At 34.7% G+C, this 25,486-nt stretch overlaps 1 protein-coding gene across 4 annotated transcripts; it reads right to left on the reverse strand.

Moving 5' to 3' along the window:
* Positions 1 to 4,348: 4,348 nt before the first annotated feature.
* On the reverse strand, positions 4,349 to 25,164 carry LOC112047443 (E3 ubiquitin-protein ligase siah-1). Of its 4 annotated transcripts, none has more exons than XR_008251474.1 (8): positions 24,949 to 25,164; positions 16,205 to 16,371; positions 15,380 to 15,548; positions 13,980 to 14,180; positions 13,306 to 13,411; positions 12,065 to 12,189; positions 6,003 to 6,217; positions 4,349 to 4,445 (listed from the first exon to the last, which is right to left on the reverse strand). XR_008251474.1 is itself a non-coding variant. In XM_052885700.1 (8 exons), exons 1-8 carry the CDS (start codon positions 24,980 to 24,982, stop codon positions 4,437 to 4,439), a joined length of 951 nt encoding a protein of 316 aa, XP_052741660.1. In that variant the 5' UTR covers positions 24,983 to 25,164; the 3' UTR covers positions 4,349 to 4,436. The 4 variants fall into 4 exon arrangements, 3 of the variants coding, with proteins under 3 accessions (XP_052741660.1, XP_023940340.1, XP_023940339.1); XM_052885700.1 differs by having other exon boundaries at positions 6,078 to 6,217; XM_024084572.2 differs by lacking the exon at positions 6,003 to 6,217 and having other exon boundaries at positions 24,949 to 25,161.
* Positions 25,165 to 25,486: the final 322 nt, after the last annotated feature.

Below are 25,486 nucleotides of genomic sequence, written 5' to 3' on the forward strand. Positions count from 1 at the left end.
AGTTTGAATATGAAATGAAACTGCGGTGGGTGTCAACAAGCACAATTTCGCGTTACAGACAAATTGCTCCCAAGTTTGTTCAACATTGCGTGTACATGTTGGCGGTTGCTCGCGGCAACATCTTGTTATATTGCAGAATCTTGGCTACAATATACTAGTAGCATGATGTAACATTTAACTTGTGAGTATTTAGGGTTTAACTTTATGGTAAGGGACTATTTGTTTAACCTTTTTACTACTATTACTAACTAGCTAACTGCCTCGAGTACCTATGTCAGTTTGGATACAAAATGAAACTGTAGTGGGTGTAAGCAAGCAAAATTTCTCATAACAAATGCTTTGCTTCCTAGTTTGGTTAACATTGCGTGTACATGTTGGCGGTTGCTCGCGGCAACATCTTGTTATATTGCAGAATCTTGGCTACAATATACTAGTAGCATGATGTAACATTTAACTTGAGAGTATTTAGGGTTTAACTTTATGGTAAGGGACTATTTGTTTAACCTTTTTACTATTATTACTAACTAGATAACTGCCTCGAATACCTATGTCAGTTTGGATACAAAATGAAAATGTGGTGTGTGTGTACAAGCAAAATTTCTCATAACAAATGCTTTGCTTCCTAGTTTTTTCAACATTGCGTCTACGTGTTTTCGGTTGCTCGCGGCAACATCTTGTTATATTGCAGAACCTTACAATACACTCGTAGTATGGATTTAACATTTAATTTGAGAGTATTTAAGGTTTAACTTCAGAATAAGGGACTATTTTTTTAACCTATTTACTATGATTACTAGCTTCGAGTTCAGTATGAATACGGAATGAAACTGCGAAGGGTGTCAACAAGCAGTAATTATCATTACAAATATTTTTTTTCCTAGTTTGTTCAACTTTGCATGTTGACGGTGGCGCGCGGCAACATCTTGTTATATTGCAAAATCATAGCAACATTTTGTTATATTGCAAAACATAACATGATTTAACATGCGTTTAGCTTAAAAATATATAGGGACTATTTGTTTAAGTTACTACTATAACTAACTGCCTTGTCTTTTCAGTGGTTAACATATGCCTTATCTAATCATCCTGAAAAATTTCATACACGTTGTCGGGGATACAGACAGGTACTTACTTTTCATACAGAAAAATACTGACCTAAAATTTTTAGGTCAGTACTATTCTGTATGCAAAGGAAGTAGTCACAGACTATGCCTTAGCTATCATCATTATCGCAGCCTAGTTTAATTACACTACTGAGCTAAGCCCCTCTACGCTGACTCTACGCTGACGCTGCGCTGATGCTGCGCCGACGCTGCGCCGACGCTGCGCTGACGCTGCGCTGACGCTACGCTGACTCTACGCTCTAGACTCACCACGCTTCTCCAATGTAGGTGGCCGGGCTCATAATTTTTAACCATTTAATAAACGGCCGTCCCGCTTTACATAATTAACGATTAAGGTTAAATGTGCTATCCAAAATACGTAGGTGCACATTACCAGGGTCTCAACTCTGAGCTACTGTTGCCTATAGCCCTACCAAGTACTCGAACCCAGAAACTAAAGATCTGAAGCTGCATATGCTAACTACAGAGCCAACGAGGCAAGTACATTATCAATAAATAATGTACCGCCCTGTTTACAAAAATAAAACACTTTTGTAGCCGAGTATACTTATAAAGTAATAAAATCCATGGAGTGACAAATTGGGAAAGTTTCTGAAATAACACCGCCTTTGGCAAACAATAAAATTGTTTTCGACGCTTGCTTGTGACGAGACAGATTTGGAACATCAAGTTAATTAACTGGCTGAGTCTCGACGTTAGAGTGTGAATTGATGGCGCGACGAATCCGTTAATACTTTATATAGCTTTGCTCAAAAATTGCTTTTACAATTTGTATTTTTGTACAAAAGCCTAGATTTATATTGTTAATCATTTTGAATGTAACTGTACTTTTGTACATACTATCTACCTTTTTACAAAACTAATAACAACCTATTTTTAATGGCTTACCCTTTTCTGAATATCATCATTAACAACCCATATTCGGCTCACTATTGAGCACCAGTCTCCTCTCAGAATGAGAGGGGTTAAGCCACCACGCTGGCCTAATGCAGATTGGCAGTCTTCACATACGTAGATAATTATACAAAAAAAATCTCAGGTATGCAGATTTTTTCACGATGTTTTTCCTTCACGATGTTTTACCTTCAGACGGCCGCGTGGCGCAGTGGGTAGTGACCCTACTTTCTGCATTCACGGCCGTGGGTTCGATTCCCACAATTGGAAAACATTTGTGTGATGAGCATGAGTGTTTTCCAGTGTCTGTGTGTATTTATACATTATATAAGTATTTATATGTACTATATAATTGTATATTAATATTATAATATCAACTATCTTAGCACCCATAACACAAGCTACTCTGTATGCTTACTTTGGGGCTAGATAGGGATGTGTATTGTTTAAGTATATTTATTATTTATTCACTGTTTGAGACAAGAGATTTAGTTTCTTAAAATGAACTGAGAAGTTATGAGAACTGAAAGTGCATGCCCCGGACCGGATTCGAAATAATTAATCTTCTCCGAGGCATGGAATTTCTCGCAAGAAAGAACAGCTACACATATAATAGCTGAAGCCAGGAATCGAAACTAGGAACTCATACAATACAAATACAATTTACTTTATTAGTAATACTGGCTGTTTATGTTTAAAAAAACATACGCTGGTGTGCTAACTTCGTTATCTGTACAAAAATGACAAGTGTATCAAAATGTCATTATGGAAAACAGGCAAAGGTGCAAATTCATTATCAGAAAGTGTGTTCAAAGTGTGTTTCCTCGCAAATGTGTCATAAAACGTCGTATGACATACGTGCGTTTTGATATTTACAGCCTCTCCTTCCTTACTATATATAGCTCTCGCCTTTGTCTCGAGCTGCAATATCGTCTCGGCTGTAATTTTTAACTTACCACACTTAAATCTGTAGGTACTATTACCATATACACATGGTATCAAATTGAATCAAATCAAATCAAAATTCATTTATTTTAAGTAGGCTCAATTTACAAGCACTTTTGACACGTCAGTTGACTATTTGTAAAGATTCTACCACCGGTTCGGAAGGCAGGTTCTGCTGAGAAGATACCGGCAAGAAACTCAACAGTTGCTCTTTTGAAATGAAAAAGTCATACAGTACTATAAATTACAATTGATAAAAATTACAATTTCTTATAGTTTTACTTCCTGTGTGAAGGTGGAAGCTGATCCAATGGCCTCCAAGCACCTTTATCGTTAAGGAACTCATCAATAGTGTAGTAACCTCGACTAAGTAAATGTTTTTTAACACATTGCTTAAAGCTATGCATTGGCAGGTCCATCACAGTCTTGGGGATCTTGTTATAGAAGAGTACACCCGAACCTACAAAAGATTTTTTTACTCTTTGGAGACGATATGCAGAAATAACTAATTTATGCCCGTGTCTAGTATGAATGTTACAATATGAATATTATCACGTGTGAAACTTTATAATATCTATTATTTATGGTAAATTAAATGTGAAACACCGTGAATGACGGAAAACAATAAATTAATAAACTTGTATTGTGGATAAAATTATTACGCGATGAAAATTTGCTGGCGGAAACAAGTGTAATAAATTTCATCTTCCCATAATTTTGCGGCGTGATTTACAATATGATTCGGTTGTTTAAATTCGTTTTTGCTGTATATCTCATTATTTTTTTATGCCAAAACATTAAGGTTGCCTGAAAGAAATCGCTACGAAGCGATAAGGCCGCCTTTAGTATTTTGCTTCTTTGATACTTCTGTCTCATTTTTTTTCCTTTTTTTGTGGTGTACAAATTAAATGAGCGTAATAATTATTATTATAGATGAAAGTCTAGTTTGACAAAGGTATAATAGTTAGATGGAAAATCGCAATAAAATAGATTCGTAATATTTTATATCATAATAATATATATATAGTAAATCGTATATATATGTAATGCAGATATCACTCTCGCATAGTTATAAATAATATCCCCGTTTACAAGTATAAAGTCTTTATTAAAAGGAAATTGCACAAAATGACTCTAGATAAAAATCTAAAGTGCTTGAATAATGTTTTATATCTTATCGATATTACATAAATAAATCTTATAAGTACAGTACACACAACACAACACCGTTATTCTAATTTTCAAAAACTAAAGAAACACTCATTCCCCTATATAGAAAAAATGTCATCTATTTCAAAATTTCGCCATTTTTCTGGAAGCGTCTTAAGTTCCTTTATTTATCCTTTATTAAATTTATTGCATTATATGCATACTTGTACATAACACATTTTAACTAAATCTCTTTGTGATCTTCATTGTTGAGCAGTATTAGACTCTCGCTCGTTCTAGGCGTCTCTAGAAGAGGTAAATTTTCTACTTCACCTGAAAGAATTTAAAAGTTTTAGACGAATTGTTGGTAATATGTAAATAAGAAATAAATACGAACATTTTTTGATTTACAAATCGTTCGTACTCGACTTTTTTACTTTGTATAACTATTAATTAAGTAACAGTAAAAAAAACAGCTGGTTCACTTGTAAATTTGTTCCACAAATCCCGGGCTAGATTACAATTTCTTAGACACTAGTGGGACATATTCCAACAAAAACATGCAAGTTTAGCTACTATTCTATTTAAAAATTTTCGAATTTTGTGTTTTGGACAATTATTTATTCTACATCCAAGAGAATTCAGTCTCAATCTACTTATAAGTTTTTTTGCTAGTTTCAGAGATAAAAACATTAAATATTTTCCCTTTACTCTTCTATCGCTACTATTAGTTATTCAATAAAACAAACTATAAAATAACTACTTTGTTTAATTTGGTATTTATAATTTATAAAGATTTATATAATATTAAATTTTGATATTCATCTTACGAATGTAGGCGTACTCAGGATTCAGGTAATAATAACTTCTTGATTGTTTGAATACCTTCTTTATTTCAATTACTTTATGATATTTCTATTGGTGGTGAAACTACTCTCGATTCGGAATTGCAGACATTGCAGAGAAGAATCGATAAGAAACTCTACAGTAGCTCTTTTCAAAGATGTTGGTTATAAAACTGTTTCAATTCTACTCGACTTAACTCGTGATTCGCTCAACAGAGAATAATCGACCGCCAACATGAAAACAATAATGTCTTCTGTCAAGTTGTAGCTTTCAAGCTTGGATAAAATAAATCTGATTGGTTCCCGCCATTTTACATCAACCGGCGTCAACCAATCACAGAATGACAACTGAGAGATCATTTAAAAACAAAGTTGCCAGCATGAAAATAAAAATGTGATATAATTATGAATCTAGTTTGCTTAATCCTAACAATCGACCGTCCTGACAACGTGTGCGCCCCGCACATGTCGCCAGGAGGCATCCTAACAATCGAAAGTTAGTCAGTTGTCACTCTTTACATAAACTCTTACTCTTACTCTTTTCATAATATTATTCTACTTATAAAACTCTGATTGTATACAAATTTCAATGTTAATACCATTCTAATAAACTTACTTTATGAACTGAATAACTCTTGTATCATAAATATCAAAATGTAGATTATATTCTCAATTGATTTTATACATCGCAATCAACATAGTTAATGCAACAGTTGCAAATATCAATAAAAACGGTTAGGTATATTCGTAAACTGCAAACTATATTCTCAATTGATTTTACACATTGCAATCAACATAATTAATGCAACAATCACAAACATCATTATAATCGGTTACATTCGTAAACTGATTATCTTTTAAGACTATTAATATTTATATTACATACTGCTATTATTGGTCACATTACTTCGTAAGTAATTATATAGTTCTGCTTGATAAGAAAAACAACGATCGATTAATGCTTTCTTTCACTTATATGACTTCTAACTATTTCTTTGGGATTCGAACGATCGATTAATCGAATAACCCACTATTATCAGCTTACCCCACATATATGCCTGCAAGACGATCGATTTACTTGTGGCTGCCAGTGGGGCAACATACTCTAATATTCACATACCAGGACACGATCCGATCGATTCTCGTGCCTGGTTCTAGTGTTTCTGCTGTGTATCAGGCCACGATCCGATCGATTCTCGTGCCTGATTCCAGCTCCATCGAGAGTGACAAGACACGATCCGATCGATTCTCGTGTCTCATCTGTAACAACGAAAAATCAACCTGCAGTTTAAATGCATCGATAAATAAATATAAAAAACACAAAATACCTGATTATTGTAAAAATTCTATTTGGATATTTTATGTTAACTACACCATTATTGTAATTGTACCTATGCATATGCACCTGGGGAAGTCACTGGCCACTAAGACACGGGCTTACCTAGTTTAAGGGCCAGGACGTCATTGCAATTTGAGTACTGAGTTTTTTTTTCGAATAAACAATTCTTATTCTTATATAAAATTGTAAATTAAAATCATACGAACATTAATAAACAATTTTTTTTTAGTCAAGTATTAATTATCATCTTTATATAATCCTTATCATCAGAGCTCTTGCTCTAACCGTTCATCTTATAAAGCAGCAATATGTACTTATCCATGCCAACATACGGTCGGCGGCAACTGTTGTGGGACGTGTGTTTTGCAGGCCGATTACGCCTGACACCTGCGCTACTTGATACCTATCCTAGGAATAGGATATCGTACCCTAGGACTTTAGAGACACGATAGAGCCCTATATATGAGGGCATGAGCTTTGTTCTGTTCATCATTATTAAAAATCTTTTTTTTTGTTATCTTAACAAGTTCACCTTCAGAGTAAACTCAGGCTGGTTTTCTGCCTTTGTCAAGAATATTCCGATTGTACCTTTCTACTTGACCTAGGATTTACTGCGATCAAAATCGAGTAAAGGTGTAAGAAACGAAACAGCTACCGCGGTCAGCTATATTACGGTCAGGCACTCTAATCATGAAAAATATATCATCTTACTAACATCTAACAGGCTTAATAAGACATGATTTGGTGAATCCATCTACAATCACTAGCAAATGTGTTCAAAAAAAGGTAGCAGAAAAAGGTCTGAGTTGGTCAACATGTATGGTATGAAACATCACATCTACTCGTACTTTAGCGAAAGGATGGAGCAGACCTTCTCTCGAGTTTAAACGGGTATTAAACGGGTATAGGCATATGCACATTCAATGCACTTTACATATTTTTAACGAACTTTGACATTTTCCTAAACCAATAATTTTTTTTTTTTTTCAAGTGTCTTCTCCGCCCCAAAGTGACCAAAGTAGTCATGATGCGACATAATTATCTGCCACATTCGGCACTCGGAGATTATCTTTATACGACTCTAAGTAACGATACAATTTATTATCTTTTATTAAATAGTTATCCTTTAGGTATTGGAATCCCTTTTCAGCAAGGTTACTATTAAATATACTTTTTTGTAAGACACAAAGCTCTGTGTTCAATTACTAAAAAAAATCACAATTCAAAATTCATTTATTGCAATTGAGCTCATTTTAGAAGCACTTTTAAAACGTCAAGTTATGTCATACTTTAATTTATTTAATGGTGGTAATTATAGTCCAAAACTTATAATTAAAGTTACGAGGGTTCCAAATCTTAATTATTTATGCTTATATTTTGGATTTAATTATCCACGAAAACCGATCAGTCCTTTGTATCCTCCAACGTGTAAACTGTTCTTGGCGCTATGAATTATGAATTAATTCCCCTGTTCCCAGAAAGTTGCACGACCGACAACGACATGACGATTGTTGTCAGTAAAAGTAAATAACCTCAGTAATGTAGTAGATATTGATTCGAATTCAATGGATAGGTTTTGGAAAAAGACCATCTTTGAATATCTGGAAATCTTATGGCTAACACGTACCTTTTGTTTTATTAAAAAGTTAAAATGCTCTTCTTGTAAGTGAAATAAATAAATTAAAATAAAGATTACTCAAGTAGAAAACAAAAACATAATCGCATTAAATACAACATATTATTCAGAATACGCCGTATTGTTATTAATAATAACAAATATACATACTCGGCTATGAAATGCTAAACATTGTAAAATAACTACAAAACTAGTAAAATAAATATAATAAAGTTAATGTAAAACGAAAGTGCTTTTACGTTCATTTTTTTTTAATAATTCCTCTGGTTTGCATGAAGTTACTAAGGACTATACTTCAAATATATATTTTTGTAAAACTCAAAAAATGAACCATTTGCGCCAAGAACGAACAAGAACTCAATAGATGTTTTTATCTATATAAAATCACTCGTCGCTGTTTCTAACCCTTTTTCAAGGCAAATAAATTTTTCTCTCTCATTTATTTATATGACCTTTTTTTTTAATTTTTTTTTTTTTTTTAACATTGTTAACAAAATATAATATAAAACACTATTAAAAATTCATAATTGAGTGAACCGCCTTACAATACGCGCCATTTCAACAATCATTGCCTTTTGTATCTGACTCTTGATCCAACAGTTAAGCGAAAGCTTCTTAAGGTATTCGTCGAAGCTCTTCGCTATAAGACCATTGAGTGAAACAACTATCGGAACAATAATAGTTGACTCAAATTCACATGACGGTAATCTCATGAGCAAGGTCCAAGTATTTTGATACTTTTTTTTTTCATGACAAATAAATTAATATTATTATTAGCTCGATGTTAATGTTAGTAGATTTTTAGTTCTCCCTTAAGGTTCAGTTTTCCAATGAATGATGAAAGTGATAGCCCGAATTGTTACAAATTAACAAAACCAATTTTTCAAATGTTAAATTTTCTATGATCTACTCATTAAATTTTATTTTTATGCTTCAACACTGTTTTTTTTTTCTTATTTTATTACCGCTTTTGCTGAATAAATAATCTTGGCCAATCCTAGAAGCAGAACTTAGTTATGGCGATCCTATAATCTCAACCATACACCGCAACGTTTACCTTATAAATTTACCAGACTAGGTGTTTAGATAGATATTCACTGTTTAATGCAATAAGTAGTCAAAATTTGGAAAAGGTTTACTATTTGAATTTTTACTATTCTATTGGGCTGAACAGCAATAATTGTCGAGATTCAAGACTGAAGGTACTAGTTAGACTTTAAGATACTTATAGGACTACTATAGAGATAATAAAGAACGATGACCTGATATTTGATGTACAATGCCCGCGGCGGACTCTTTCGCGCCGCTCTTCAACGTCCCGGCGCCGTCCCACCAGCGCCACTGCAACGCCCTGGCGCCGTTCCACCAGCGCCACTGCAACGCCCTGGCGCCGTCACACCAGCGCCACGGCAACGCCCTGGCGCCGTCACACCAGCGCCACTGCAACGCCCTGGCGCCGTCACACCAGCGCCACTGCAACGCCCTGGCGCCGTCACACCAGCGCCACGGCAACGCCCTGGCGCCGTCACACCAGCGCCACGGCAACGCCCTGGCGCCGTCACACCAGCGCCACTGCAACGCCTTGGCGCCGTCACACCAGCGCCACTTCAACGCCTTGGCGCCGTCACACCAGCGCCACTTCAACGCCTTGGCGCCGTCACACCAGCGCCACTTCAACGCCTTGGCGCCGTCACACCAGCGCCACTTCAACGCCTTGGCGCCGTCACACCAGCGCCACTTCAACGCCTTGGCGCCGTCACACCAGCGCCACTTCAACGCCTTGGCGCCGTCACACCAGCGCCACTTCTACGCCCCGGCGCCGTCACACGAGCGTCACTTCAACGCCCCGGCGCCGTCGCACCAGCGCCACTTCTACTCCCCGGCGCCGTCAATCCAGAAACCTGACCTCGAGTCTCTCCGAGACCAGCCACCATCTCACTATGATCGACATGGCCCAGAGACAACCCTGGTCAGCACTCCACATAACGAGCCCAACCTCGAGTCTCCCTGTGACTAGCTACCATCTCATTATGGTCCATAGCCCAGAGACAACCCTGATCGGCACTCCACTAATCACGAGCCCAACCTCGAGTCTCCCTGTGACCAGCTTACCACCTCATTATGGTCCATGGCCCAGAGACTACCCTGGTTAGCACTCCAGCGTCGCTCAACTGAAGTAAAACTCCACGTGGCGGCGTCTCAGCTGGACTCTAGTCCCTCAAACCGGCTTTGACTCAGACCACCACGACTGCTCGACGGTTGTCCTCTTTATTTCGACATCTGTTGCAACTATGGTATCTCTTGTCTGTTTCCCTCTTGTAACTCATTCGAACTCGAACAAAAGAAAATGAACAATGTTAATATATGTATAGGTATGCGTTTTTTTCGACTTACAATTTGATAAAGATGATAATGCTTTCTTTTATAATAGGTAATTGGTATATTTGGAATCTTTTCAAATACTATACAAAATTATATCAATTATTTGTATAATATTATTTTTAATAATTATTATTTTTATATGAGTCAACTATCCTATTGAAAACAACATTTCAGTCTACCCCAATGATATTAAACACTGTTAGATGTGTTTTGTGTTACTAGCGCATGAAAAATGAGGCGCTCAAAAGAGGAAATTTATAGTAAGCTAATAAAAGTTTTGGTCAACAACGAACGTTATTTATACAAATAATACCTAAATATCGTCTACAATTTCGAGTTGTGTGTTCAGGAAGTATAAACAATATATACACATAAATAAATCATTGAACTAAATTGTACATGTATGCGCCTATTACTATTATTATTCGGATCACTTTATGCGGTGATTTTGTAGGGACGTAACCGGTCTATAGTATAAATATCCTTGATCTTCCCATAAACTAATAAAATAGGCAAACGATTTCTCGCTGTCAAACATCCGATACTGAAGCAGCATAATAGCGCCGAGTATCTACGTGCGAGTGTGTAGTATATTGCCAGATGTATGAAATTAATGGCCTTGGTCTGTCTTCATATACCGCATATGCAATTTGAGCGTGATGGCATGTACTTACATGGGAAATTGGGATGCATCACTTTCTTGTTCATTTGACGGTAGCTCGAATTTTTATTACGTCTATGTGCGTACCTTCATCAATTAAATAGCTAACGCACCAACCAAGATTTTATTTTACAGGTTGAACAAAACTACTCGCAACCTCTATCAATAACTATTTAGCTATTTAGACTAAAATATTACAATCTAAAACTGTACGTGAAAGTTGAAGTTTGTGATATACTTTATCCATTTGTCACAAAACCATTTCTTTGTTTATTCGTTACACTTAAAAATCTGTCAAAGTAATTAAAGAATTTATAATTAATTATCACAATTACTTACGTAGGTTATCCTCCACTTCTGAAATGTAGGCGTACTCAGGATTCAGGTAATAATAACTTCTTGATTGTTTGAATACCTTCTTTATTTCAATTACTTTATGATATTTCTATTGGTGGTGAAACTACTCTCGATTCGGAATTGCAGACATTGCAGAGAAGAATCGATAAGAAACTCTACAGTAGCTCTTTTCAAAGATGTTGGTTATAAAACTGTTTCAATTCTACTCGACTTAACTCGTGATTCGCTCAACAGAGAATAATCGACCGCCAACATGAAAACAATAATGTCTTCTGTCAAGTTGTAGCTTTCAAGCTTGGATAAAATAAATCTGATTGGTTCCCGCCATTTTACATCAACCGGCGTCAACCAATCACAGAATGACAACTGAGAGATCATTTAAAAACAAAGTTGCCAGCATGAAAATAAAAATGTGATATAATTATGAATCTAGTTTGCTTAATCCTAACACGAATTTAAATATTGTTTCTAAATTGAAGCAATTATGTTCCCCAAATCAAAAGTTGAAGGACAGAGAGAAAGTAGAGCCGGGCGGACAAAATGAAAATTAATTTAAGCTCGCTTCAAGCGATCAATTAACTACTCTGATAAATTAAATAGATAGTTCATTAGAACTGTTATATTGAAATCACTTAAGCATAATTAATACTAAATTGAAATAATAATATTATCATTAAAGCCGCAATAATTAAATTACTCGTATAATTTGATAATTACTTTGCAAACACTCACCGATTCTAACAGTAAAATTAACTGATTCGCTCTCATCGAGCATAGAGAATATATTTTCAACAGGAATGTACACATTTTGAGTGTGCTCTAGAAAATCGGCATCCTTTTCACACTTGCACGGACGCCTGGAACAAAATTACAGCACTTAACATCGGAACATGGTTGTCGACATTTTTTACAGCAAAACGTTACGCCTTTGGAGGTAAATTCAGGGACAAAAACAAAAACTTTACTCTTTGCATATACAGCTGATGTGAAATTAAATTGGTCAACATGCAGGACATTGACATGAAATAGCTGGTCTCTCTCACGTCGAGCGGTGCGAGAATTATCCTGCATAAATTAGTAAGGATAATAAGCCCTCATTCGCATGATAGTTTTCTTAACGGACGTTAAAAAGGCGTTCAAATATAGTATGAAGTTTAATTAAGTTTAATTACCAACGCCCAAAATTGAAAATGGAAAAAAGCGTCGTATTTTAAAAACCCTGTCGTGTGAACATATACTTGGGAATGCATTTGTTGTACTTAAATGTCCGTTAAAAAACCCTCGTGCGAATGGGGGTTAAGACTTTGCAAGTCATTTTTTATCTCAACATTCATTGCTCAGCAAGCAATAGCTTACGTATAAACTAAGGTATTGCTTGCTGAGCAATGAATGTTAAGATAAAAAATGACTAGCAAATTATTTACAAGTCATTTTTTATCTTAACATTATAGTTACTCGTATAATTTCACTTTATTCAAAGTTTGGTACTGGTAAAGAGAAAATTTAAGTGTCAATTTTCCCAATTCCAAGGCTACAAGGATTATGCAAAAGTTTGTGGGTCCTTTTGGGTACATAAGTAGTTCTAGAGCCCGGGGTTAAGGCCGATGCGTTACTGACCAAAGGAGTCTCAAAGAAATTCTATGTAGAATATTACGAATTATAGCCTCAATAGCTCAACGGTAAGAGCGGTCGAAGTCATCATCGAGGAGTGGTGGTTTAATCCCCGCTTCGTTGGTCTATTGTCGTACCCACACTTTTAAAAATAAAAAAAAATATAAAGAAAAAAAAACGTATATTTTTTTGTAAGCAAGCTCTTAGTAAGTTTTCAACGAAATTAATCTCAAATTCCAACAAACTTTGCAAACGATAAGATAAGGTATCATTTACAAAAAGTAGATTCAAGCCATAAATTCGGTGTCTACATTTTCTTTGAAATTCGCTGTTAATTTTATTTATCTACTTAATAATCTTACCTATAAACAATCTTTTTGGACGGTAAGTCCGGTAGGAAAATGTCAACTTCGAAATAAAACTTATCGGCTTGGTCGTCGTTCACTAGGACAGTCCACATCATTCTTCCTGAAATAAGTTGAGATAAGAGTTCAGTATACCTACAATTTATACAGTGGTGGGATATGACAAAAATGGAATATTTTACTAGTGGAGCTCGAATTGTATTTTATGACTAAATAAAAATGACAAACTCTTGTCAGGTATAAAAAATACAAATAGAGCCGTATATATGTCACACCGTTAGATTGTACAATACGTTATTTTATAATCTCACTCGTAATATTATAATCTGCCGTTATATTGTGAACTGAAAATACTTATAACAACTTAAAGTGTTATTTTTCGGTATATTCTAATCTATCGGAAGTGAAACCGTTAAGTTGTCAATCAGGATAAATTTACCATAGAGTTACAAAAATATTACAGAGGGCATAATAAAAATAGTAAAACATTGCAATGGACAAATCAAAGAAAAAAGATAAAGAAAGAAAATCGAAAATATAAGGTAGGAGTATTAGCTGACAAGCTTTCAACTTTTGTCAACAAAAATGTCGAAGGTTTGGCTGTCACCGTCAGCTATAGATTTTACTATAATAAAAATACTGACGCCATAGTAAAATTTCCAGATTCTTACCTCCTCTCTTATCATAAATCTGGTAAACATTAAATATTTTATCGAAGCATTTCAGTAGGAAATAGTTGAGTACAGGTTCTGTCCGTTTAGCGTCCCATTTATCTTTGACAGTGATGAAGGGCAGCTCAGTCACTTTCTGTTTGTGGTCCGTGAAGCAATGCTCCATCCAGTCACCAGCTCGACCCTTCCACGAACACTCACCTGTAAATAAATAGCTAGGCTTTAGGTATTTTAGGTTTCAGGCAATAATTTTCACTCTTGAGCGTAGCCAGTTAGCTCTGTTTAGGGCTAAGAAGTCGTAGCTTTAGAGCAAAATTTATTGCCTGAAACAGAAAACAAGGCGACGTGTTGCCACTACACTAGTGGTGTATTATGTGGTACCAACGAAGCCAGTATTTCATAGAAATACATAAGTCATAAAAGCTACAAAATTTTAAATTTGAATTTTTGTTGTAAAAAGTAAAAAAAATAATTGACAAACATTACGAGTATATCCGTATGAATAAATAAATACAACTCGTACGGTTTACGTACAACTAGCTTCTTCCAAAAATATTTCGTGCCAAATATTATAAAGCTTAGATCTCACGGAATGTCATGGAACGAGTTTAAATCATGCCGCCGCGGTTGTGGGTCAAATATTACGAGATTGCAGTTTTCTACTATTTGCGTAGTCGCGGTCTCTGTCTGCAAACTTGGGTCGATTTCTCTATTTGAGGTCGACCGATTGTCTTCCGGTTACGGTAGAATGGGTTGCGACTTCAACTCAAAACTTTACGATGTTAGGTGCGTTTTAGGCAATTAAATTGAGAGTCCCGAACAGCTCTTTATAACACCGTTCCATTAGTCTTCATCATTATGCCTATTTACTATTTTGGTCTTTATTATCAACCTGTTAAGATAATCTACTACTACTACTATTACTCTGTGATATACACCAGTAAACATCGGATGACATTTGTTACATATAATCTCAATGTCGTATATGTCAGCTAGCATTTTTTTTTATTCTCTACAAGTTAGCCCTTGACAAAAATCTCGCCTGATGGTAAGCGATGAGTCAATCTAAGATGGAAGCGAGTTAACTTGTTAGGAGTAGGATGAAATCCACACTCCTTACGGTTTCTACACGACATGTACCGGAACGCTAAATCACTTGGCGGTACGTCTTTGTCGGTAGCATACGTCAAAGACAGTGAATTAGTCTGCATAAGGAAGTACTCGTAATAAAACGTTGATATCGTCCAAAACTTTATAATTGGAATTCACTATTGGCCTGCCGAAAATAGCAAAATTAATTCGCTATACTCGTACTCGGTACTCGGTAAGTATACGTATATCATGCAAAGCTGTACGTCACTCAAACATTAATAGTTCTGGGTTATTTGTACAACAATTACCATAAACTCTGGCCATAAAACAGTTGATTATTCTGAATTGGCAGCTCGGCGTGTGTTGCTCCAGCTGCGAAATGGTCGCGTGTTTCGGACAGCCGCTATTGGTACAAGGGAATAACACTTTCTTGGCGAGCGATTCCAGCACTATTGGTCGGATCTGTGCGAACTCTTTCTGTAACATACAAAATATATCTTTGAAATAGGATACTGAATTAGGATATAGGATATATGAAATAGGATATACTAATATATAAAGCTAAAGAGTTTGTTTGTTTGTTTGATTGAACGCGCTAATCTTAGGAACTGCTAGTCCGATTTGAAAAATTCTTTTAGTGTTAGATAGCCCATTTATCGAGGAAGACTATAGACCATATATCATCCCCGTTTTCCTACGGGAACGGGAACCACGCGGGTTAAACAGTAAGTATGGTGTAGTCTTGGCGTAGTTCTTGGCACTCAATTCAAAAAACCGCATTTGCAAATTCAACCTTAAACTCAATCCTTAAGGTTTTCTACATGATTGTGCGTCCTTTTGTTATATGAGCTCAATGCATTTCTCAATTGATTCGATGTTTATTTTAATAGGTTGATTAAAGACCAAAATAGTGAATAGGCCGGCTGTAGGGGTTTTCAAACATCATGGTCTAGAGCTGAGTGTATCCAACGTGTTCCCGTAACCCGCTTGATTAACAGAGACATTCCTAGACGTTGTGGGGGCTCACCCGGGGGATCGTTCACCCGCTGAGTGTCGAATTTAAAATCTATGCGTTTGAGCATTCGACACTCAGCCCCTGCAACGTCCATTAAATACACTGTAAATTCACTTACTTGGCATATATGACATTGGTAGCTCTTTTCGTAGCACGGGCCGCATATACTATGTCCATCCACGCACAGATATATGGGAGGTTTCATATATCTGTTGCATTTAGTGCATGTTAGCTCCTTGATTAGGCTTTCGTAGTGATCAGTCTCGAGAAGTGTGCTTAGAACCACTGAAACAAATTAAATTAACAACTGTATTGATTATTCATTATCATTGACAACCCATGTTCGGCTCACTATCGAGCACGAATCTCCTCTCAAAATGAGAGGGGTTAGGCTAATAGTCCACCACGCTGGCTTAATGCGTATTGGCTTACTTCACACACCTAGAGAATTAAGAAAATTTTCAGGATTACAGGTTTCCTCACGATGTTTTTCCTTCATCGTTTGATACACGTGATATTTAATTTCTTAAAATGCACATAACTGAAAAGTTGGAGGTGCATGCTTCAGGCCGGATTCGAACCTACGCCCTCCGAATCGAAGGCAGAGGTCATATACACAAGGCTATACAGATAGCCTCGTGTATTATAAGTAGGTGATGTCTATGGTGTAATAATCTCTGGATCAGAACTGATTTTGAAAATTTCACCACTAGAACACTTTATTTGTGAGTGTCATAGGCTATATTTTATCACCGTATTCTCAGGAGAACGGGAACTATGCGTTTGAAACCGCGGGGCGTCGGCTAGTCGTCATATAATTTTAGTATTCTAGTACTGCGAACTAGTCTGAGAAATTTTAAGCGATAAATTTCCTTCTATTCAGCGCGGAATAAAAATAAAAGATTCTTTTTTCACCTTCATGCCAAAATTGCATTTTTTATAACCTAAACACAAAGCCAAAAAAAGTATAAATATTTCCGACATTTTAAAAAAAGAAAACTAAACTAAATTGCTCACCTAACCATAACAGTGGAATAATAAGCTTTGAATGTTGTTTTTTTGGTTTCAGGTGAGTTGTTTGATGTATGTCTGGTTAATTTTGTTTTAAGTACCAAACTACATAACCTGTGTGTTTTGAACAATAAAATTTTTGGTTTCAGAAACAACACATTCTTGTTTATTTTCACAACGTATTATATCTTACAAAACAACATTCAAAGCTTATTATTCCACTGTTATGGTTAGGTGAGCAATTTATTACAAAATTAACAAAATTTTAACCTCGAAATAAAACCGTCCCTCTTATTGTTTTAAGTTTCTGTCAAATGTCAAATGACTCAAATGTCATTGTTGTCTCTGAAGGACAGACAATAAATGCGGGCAAATACAATAACAGAATATAAGTAGTTTTCTTTACATATAAAACGTTATTTTACATGTCGGTTAAATATTCTTTGTAATTACCTTCAAGGTGAGCATTTATGTATAATCATATTATGCATTCAAATGATAAGCATTTCATCCAATTAGGGAATTTACATGAATGTACATGTACATTTATATTGGCGCATTAAATAAAATTGTACTACAGAGGAAATTTATCATTCATTCCGTGAATTCGTGAAATTTTCATACAAAATTGTTTCGCAGCACAATTTCAATGTTAACTCGTATTTCAATATTAAATTAAATTATAGAAAATTTTCACTTCGAATATAAATTTATAAAATATATATTTTTAAGATAGAAGATGTTTAAACCTCTCTATTTCAAAGTATGTAAAGAAATACAAATGAATGTTTATATGTTTTTCCATAAGTACTCGTACTGTCATTAAATTTTTATGAAACCTGGGAAATCTGTATATGGTATGTGTGCGAAATTTCTGGGATAAAAGTTTGTAGGTTCGAGTCCTGATCTGGATATGTAATAAGAATTTGACCTTTTAAGCCGTTGTCCCGGTTATTATCCTTAACATATTTTGATCACGATTGTTACAGAATCAAACGAATTGTTACAAATTACCATGGATATATAACGCGCTAGTTTTAGTTCTGTGGTTATCCCTTTATGTCCGCAAACCCGTATCGGAGCAACAGGGTAGGTTAAAGCTCCAAGGCCCCTTTCCTATAGGAGAAAGGGTGGATAAAAGTTTAGTTTCAAATATTTTTGTTAGACATTCATTTTCACATCGTAACATTACAGAGTTTACTTTAAACCGCGTAGTTATAGTGCTTTTTACGCGGACTTAGGGTTAAATTACTAAATTTTTAACATTATATTTAATCAAATTTACAACTCCATTAATCAATTGAGGTATTTTATTGTGGGGCAAGGCTGCCGATATACAATCTATATTTGTACTTCAAAAAAGAGCAATTCGAGCAATATATCAATCAAAATCACGCGAGTCAATTCGTCAAAAGTTTAAAGAAATAGGTATACTAACAGTAGCCTGTCAATATATATATAACAGTATAGTATATGTAAGACAAAATATTAATTTGTACAAACGAAAAGGAGATTTAAACCCACGTCTTACTAGACACGGGCATAAGTTAGTTATTTCTGCATATCATCTCCAAAGAGTAAAAAAATCTTTTGTAGGTTTGGGTGTACTCTTCTATAATAAGATCCCCAAGACTGTGATGGACCTGCCAATGCATAGCTTTAAGCAATGTGTTAAAAAACATTTACTTAGTCGAGGGTACTACAACATTGATGAGTTCCTTAATGATAAAGATGCTTGGAGGCCGTTGGATCAGCTTCCACCTTCACACAGAAAGTAAAACTATAAGAAATGTAAACAGTAATTGTTATTAATTGTAAATTATAATACTGTATGACTTTTTCAAAAGAGCAACTGTTGAGTTTCTTGCCGGTATCTTCTCAGCAGAACCTGCCTTCCGAACCGGTGGTAGAATCTTTACAAATAGTCAACTGACGTGTCAAAAGTGCTTGTAAACTGAGCCTACTTGAAATAAATGATTTTTGATTTTGATTTTGATTTTGAGGTTTTAAAACTTTTAATTGTGATCTTTTATGAAACTTATTCACGAGTCTACTTTTGCACAGTCATTTTGTTAAGGAAATACAACTACAAACATAATATTTTGAATTAAATAATGTATAATTTATGACTACTTAATTAAAACATTCATGCACTTGACGGCAACAATATCTGAATGTGCGTGGTAAAAGCTACGAGCACACTTTCAAAAAGATGCATTTTGCTTTGAAATTATTTAAATTAAATACGAATAGAAATGTTAACTCAAGTAGGACGTGCGTGTCAGAAAACGACGTACTGGAACGGATGAGAAAATGAAACATTGAATGAACTTTTTACGTATTTTTAAAATAAAGAATGTACCTAAATCTGGACAGCGGGTCATAAATGTTGTACATAGATTCTGTAATATAAAACGTACGTTTTAGTTTTATTGTGACACTATTTAAAACGTTGTTTTTTTAATGAGTAAGAGTAGTTGGGAGTATAATCAAAATTAGAGCGGGTTCCAGGCCGTCTCGAAACCGAAGCTTGGCAGGTGGGAGGCTTCGGCCGTGGTTAGTTACTACGCTACCGGCAAAGACGTACCGCCAAGCGATTTAACGTTCCGATACGATGTCGTGCCGATAAAACCGAAGGGAGTGTGGATTTTCTTCCACCTCCTAACAAGTTAGCCCGCTTCTATCATAGATTGCATCATCTGTTATCGCCGAGTTGCAACGACTCGTGGTAAGGATGACTTCAGTGTGCTTGTGGCGTTCGAGCCATCCACATCTCCGGCGGGGAGAGTGACTTGAGTGGAAAACAGTTGGTTGTTAACAGTCAAAGGATCCTTTAACCCTACACACATCGTTCACAAGTGCGTGACTTCACTCAAGGTCATTCTCTACCATTATAGGGTCTTGTTTTGGTTACAGTTTGATTTGTTAATTAAGTTGTCCTGACAAATATTGTCAATCATAACCTTTGTTCGACATTAATTTTCTTATATTTGTAATCACTTCTGAGTCTGCTAAAACATCATTTACCATCAGGTGAGATTGTAGTCAGGGGCTAACTTGTAAATAATAAAAAAACCGTTGTGTTTGGAAGTCCATACAAAAGGCCCCAGCAGTGGACGTCCATCGGTTTTTTAATAATAATTTACCAGTCATAGCCCCGGGTATCAGGTATGAGGGTAAGTGAAGAACTATCGTTTAGAACAACTCTTTGTAGACATCGCAGGATTTTCTATTCGACTGCCAATGTGTTATGTTTTTCGCGCGTATCTTGTTTGCGTGTGTGAGTGTTATATTTTTTATTACGTCATATCTTCTAAACCGCTAAACGAATTTATCTGTATACTAAATAAGCTTGCGTTTGACTTCAATCTTGTATATTGTAACTAAATCAATGATAAGGTATATTATGCTGATTGAAACGCACTTGCCTAGATGTACAAGTAGGTACATTAACGCTTGTCTTGAAGGTGCACAAATCATACGTGTCAGGAAATGCTGACGTCGGTAAGGCATTTCACAACTTAGCTGTACTAATTATAGTCCAGGAGCTGGTCGAAATGTTTGAGTAGGTATTTCCCACAAGCGGAAAACTTGTCATGTTACCCTAACACGAGAAAGTGAAGGTGAAAAATTGAAAGATTGCTTCACAAATATTTTTAGAACAAGCTCCCAGACTATAAGCATAAATGCAAACTTAAAGCTGTAGGTTTTGTCTAGAAACAGCCCACAACAGATTAAGTCACGATCTATTTTCCTATTGCCAAAGACGTCCCTAAACTCTGCTACTGGTACCACTATTTCAAACAGCACATAAAAAGATAACTTTTACCTACATAACTTTTTTATTTACATTATGTAGGTATTCTGTGCAAGAAAAAGCAACTTTTGAGATTTTACCGTCTTTAATCAGAACCTTTCTTCCTAACCGGTCTTTACAAATAGTCCTGGACGTTTCAAAAGTGCTTGTAAATTAAGCCTACTTTAAATAAATGAATGTTTATTTGATAAAGATAAAGATAAATATACTTTATTTGCACACCACAAAGACAAAAACAAGTGAAATAAAAAACAAATTAGGAAGAGATCAGCATACAAAAGGCGGCCTTATCGCTAAGTAGCGATTTCTTCCAGGCAACCTTCGGTTTAGGAAAACTTAAGGACATCAGCAGGTGGCGTAAAACAAAAATAACCATAGTATTAGTAATACACAAACATACAAATAATTTACATCCTAATACATAAACAATATTACACAAATACCTACAATAATGAATAAAATACATATCAAAATATACTAATAAATACCTTATATTGAAAAGAAATAGTATATACAGATCGTCGTGATAATATTGTATGTAATATTTCAGTTCTACACAAGTCAGTTGTGGGAATATAAGCTAGATACATGAAGTCTACGGATCCAATGCGTCATGTTGATTGCACGTGATGAATGAAATTTTTCCTGTAGCGAACATATTGCATTTTGGAATTGAATATTTTGCAACGCTAGGCGCTGTGATGTAAATTAGATACACGTTGCTTCAAAGCCGAAACAAAAATGTATGAATTCATGGATTAATCATCGCTATGTGTCATAGTTACAATGATAACATAATTGAATTGATCTATGTGTTTAAATTATCAGTAATAGTCTAAGAGCCGAATTAGAATTGACCTTCCCATCTGTTTATTGCATGAAAAGTATTTTATATCAAAATTAAATATGTCAACAAATAATGCTTCAAAAATCAGTACAGGATATGATTATGATGATGTCCGGAATCTAGGGTTGATTTTTCGTGGACAAACCATCGTGTTCGTAATGTCATTTTAACTTAATAAGCATAATTCATTAACCACTAACTAGACTCTGCTAGATACTAGTATCGACTTACCTATTTACCCAAGAGTTGTGACGGGAAAAAATAGTCAACCTAACGTTTGTATATTTATAGGCTTCATGCTTTTGCTCGCTCGAAATCGCCCAGAGTTTTGAAGTCATCAGTATTACACCCCGTGCCTTGAAGAGCACTTACTTTACAAAAAAAAGTTACTTTTAACCTTAAAACTTACTTACTTTTAACCGAAAATTGCTCAAATGTGTCTATTGAAACTCTTATTAAAATCGGCCGTTACAGAAATTAGAACAAAGAGACAAAAATTAAAAAAAAAGTATGCCTGTTACCCCAAAACTCATTAACATACGCTTCAATTTTATTTATAATGAATAGGCGATCCAATAATAATAAAATTAAAAAAGAAGAAAAATATGATAAACATGAAAATGGGTTTATCAATAGATATTCTGACTTTAGACGTAAAATAATTGACACTTTTAATCTCCGATATTTTTACTCTTTAACTTTTTTTTTTAATTTCAATAATCTCTTCCGGTTGTATAAATTGATATATTTTTAATTTTTAACTATTGATCGTATTTTTTTTAACATATTTATTATTTAATTCTTAATTTCTTTCATTCGTACCAATTGTATTTTTTTTGTTTTATTTGAAACCTTAATTGTACCATTTGCCATTTTTATCATTTTTGTTTTTTAATCATATTATATAACTGACATTTTTAAATTTAATTATTCTTAATTTTAATTATAATTTTACTTAAAATAGTATTTGGACTTCTCGTGCCAAACTTGTAATATATTGTACCTATAAATTGAATTATTTACCTATTAATTAAATTACTTATTACTTTTGTAAATCAGATTATAATTGTTTTCTCTATATATAGTATATACTTGATATCTTAGAGTTTGTTGTACCTATGAATTAATGTATATCTATAACTAAGAAGTGTACATAATACCTAAAAATTGTGAAAGTTGTGAAAATCTTTTAATAGCTAAGCATAATTTATCTATTTAATTAAATGTAAGCATGAATTTAATGTATTAGCGGTTGATTTTCCTTAATAAATAAATAAAAAAAATCTAATAACCAACATTCTAACGTATAAGCATACGCAAAACCATCACGAGTATGACTAGTGGACCTTATATTTAACCAAATATAAATCTCGCAAGCCATCTTCGTCTTATCAGCCGTACAGTCTGACGTAGGCAGTATGACGTATACTGCAAGCCAACTCACTAACTTTGACGTATGTTAGTGGACGTAATATATGAATTATTATATCAACTAATCATTGTAATAAATCTTAAGTCACTTGACTTCATATTATAGTGAATGTGCAGTCAAGTGACTTGAGACTTTAATTAATGTTTACTGAACAAAATTGAGTTTATAGGTAAACAATTTTAGCTGGTGTTCACTTTAAAGTAGGTAGATGACATTCTGAGTTGACCGTTTAATTTTTATTAACAATAAGCTTTACGGAGTACGAAAAATACAGTATATTTTTTTTATTCTTTACAAACTTGCAAGCCCATGAATACAACCTCACCTGACGGTAAGAGATGATGCAATCTAAAATGAAACGGGCTAACTTGTAAGGAGAAGGATGAAAATCCACACTCCTTTCAGTTTCTACACGAAATTGCACCGGAACGCTAAATGGCTTAGCGGTACGTCTTTGCCGCTAACTAGCGACAGCCGAAGCCCCCACCAGCCTATTGTTGTAGTTGTTATTGAATTGATGTTAATTACACACGTTACTAACACACGTCGAAGTTAGTGAATTGGCTAGCTGTAAGAGTGTAATAATACGTTATCATTATCAGACCATTTTACCGACTCACTTCTGGGCCAAAGGTTTCTCCGTATAGGAGAAGGGATTTTGAACTTTTATCCAAAATGCAGCTACAAAACAGGTTAGTGGGTTTTGGTTTTATAAAGATCACTATCAAATGACAGTGATAATGATCGGATAACTTGACTTGCTCTTCGAGGCAAGGGCGTGTGACACCAAAAATATTTCGGACTAAGAATTTTTTGATCATTTCTTGGAAGAAACTGAAGCTCAGTTTTATAGCTCAATATTTCACAGTGATTTTTTTTTGTCATTATCTATAAAGAATAGGGACGATGAATGTTTTTCAAATTGTATAAAAATCAAGAGTGTGCTAATAGTAAAGCAATTTTGTAGAAGTAACAGAGTTTCTGCGATTATTACTTTCGGAGCTACATAATATATACGGCGCGGCCACGGATCGCTCAAAATCGCTTTATACTGAATATCACGAATTAATGACGTCGTCGATGCGTGAAATCGTTAGATTTTGAGTTAAAACAAAATTACAAATATGTTTGCTAGTTGTGCGTTTATGTTTATACTTTATGTAATGAAATATGTCACATTGAATTAATGAAGCTAAAAATTTATGAGTTTTCATCTAATTACATTAAAATAATTTTACAGATTTTAAAATTTTATAAACCTATTAATTTTACAAACATCCCGACAATATTTGTTTTTTATGTATTAATTAGTTAATATTGACCTTATTTGCCCGAATGTGTCGTAAAGTAAATATATTTAAACCTAGTCCTCAGCCCCATTCTTTTTTCACGGTTCATTATGAGAAAACTTTCATTCATCTATTAAAAAACAAATAGTTTAAAGTCTAATACATACACATAATATTCACGATATAACGGTATTTCAGTATATCTATTTCCGTTGACAACTGAATACGTAACACAGTATAATAACAACATTAAATGGCCAATTAAAACAACATAAACCTATCAATATAGTAACCAAATAGTACATACGATTATAACACAGTATTTAGTTAGTATAAATAAACACATAATAATAACTAGATTAAATGGCCAATTAAACCAACGTAACCCTATTGTAACCAAACAGTACTACATATTTACAGTATAACACAGTATTTTATTTAGTATAAAATAATAAAGTGTACTAACATTTCTTTCCCGCGGCAGAGGACGTCGATGACATTTTTAAAACACAGCACACTTACACCAAATATAACACAGTTTTGCACAACACATTTAGATCGACAGGGGCTTGTGTTAGTCGATTACGATATAATCGTTCAGCCATTTTCAGTGATAACAGACAGTTGTATCTCGAAACGTGTTAGCGATTGTGTTTGTCTAAAGTAGTACAGAGTAGTTAGTTGTTGGCGACGGCACCGGGCGGTCTATATTTGCGACAAGGTCAAAACTAAGGGCCGCGCTGACCGATGCGCTAGATTGTACTAACTCGCGTTTATATGTTTAGTATTTTGTACAGAATTTAATAAAATATTTTCCCTTTTTAACAAGTATCCTACTAATATTATAAACGCGAAAGATTGTATGGACGTTTGGATGTTTGTTACTCTATAACGCCGCTACTACTAAAGCGATTTAGCTGAAATTTGGAATGGACATATATTTTACTCTGGATTAACACATAGGCTACTTTTTATCCCGAAAAAATCCATGGTTTCTCGAGATT

The sequence above is a fragment of the Bicyclus anynana genome, chromosome 15, assembly GCF_947172395.1.
Source record: "Bicyclus anynana chromosome 15, ilBicAnyn1.1, whole genome shotgun sequence".
Classification (NCBI taxonomy): domain Eukaryota; kingdom Metazoa; phylum Arthropoda; class Insecta; order Lepidoptera; family Nymphalidae; genus Bicyclus; species Bicyclus anynana.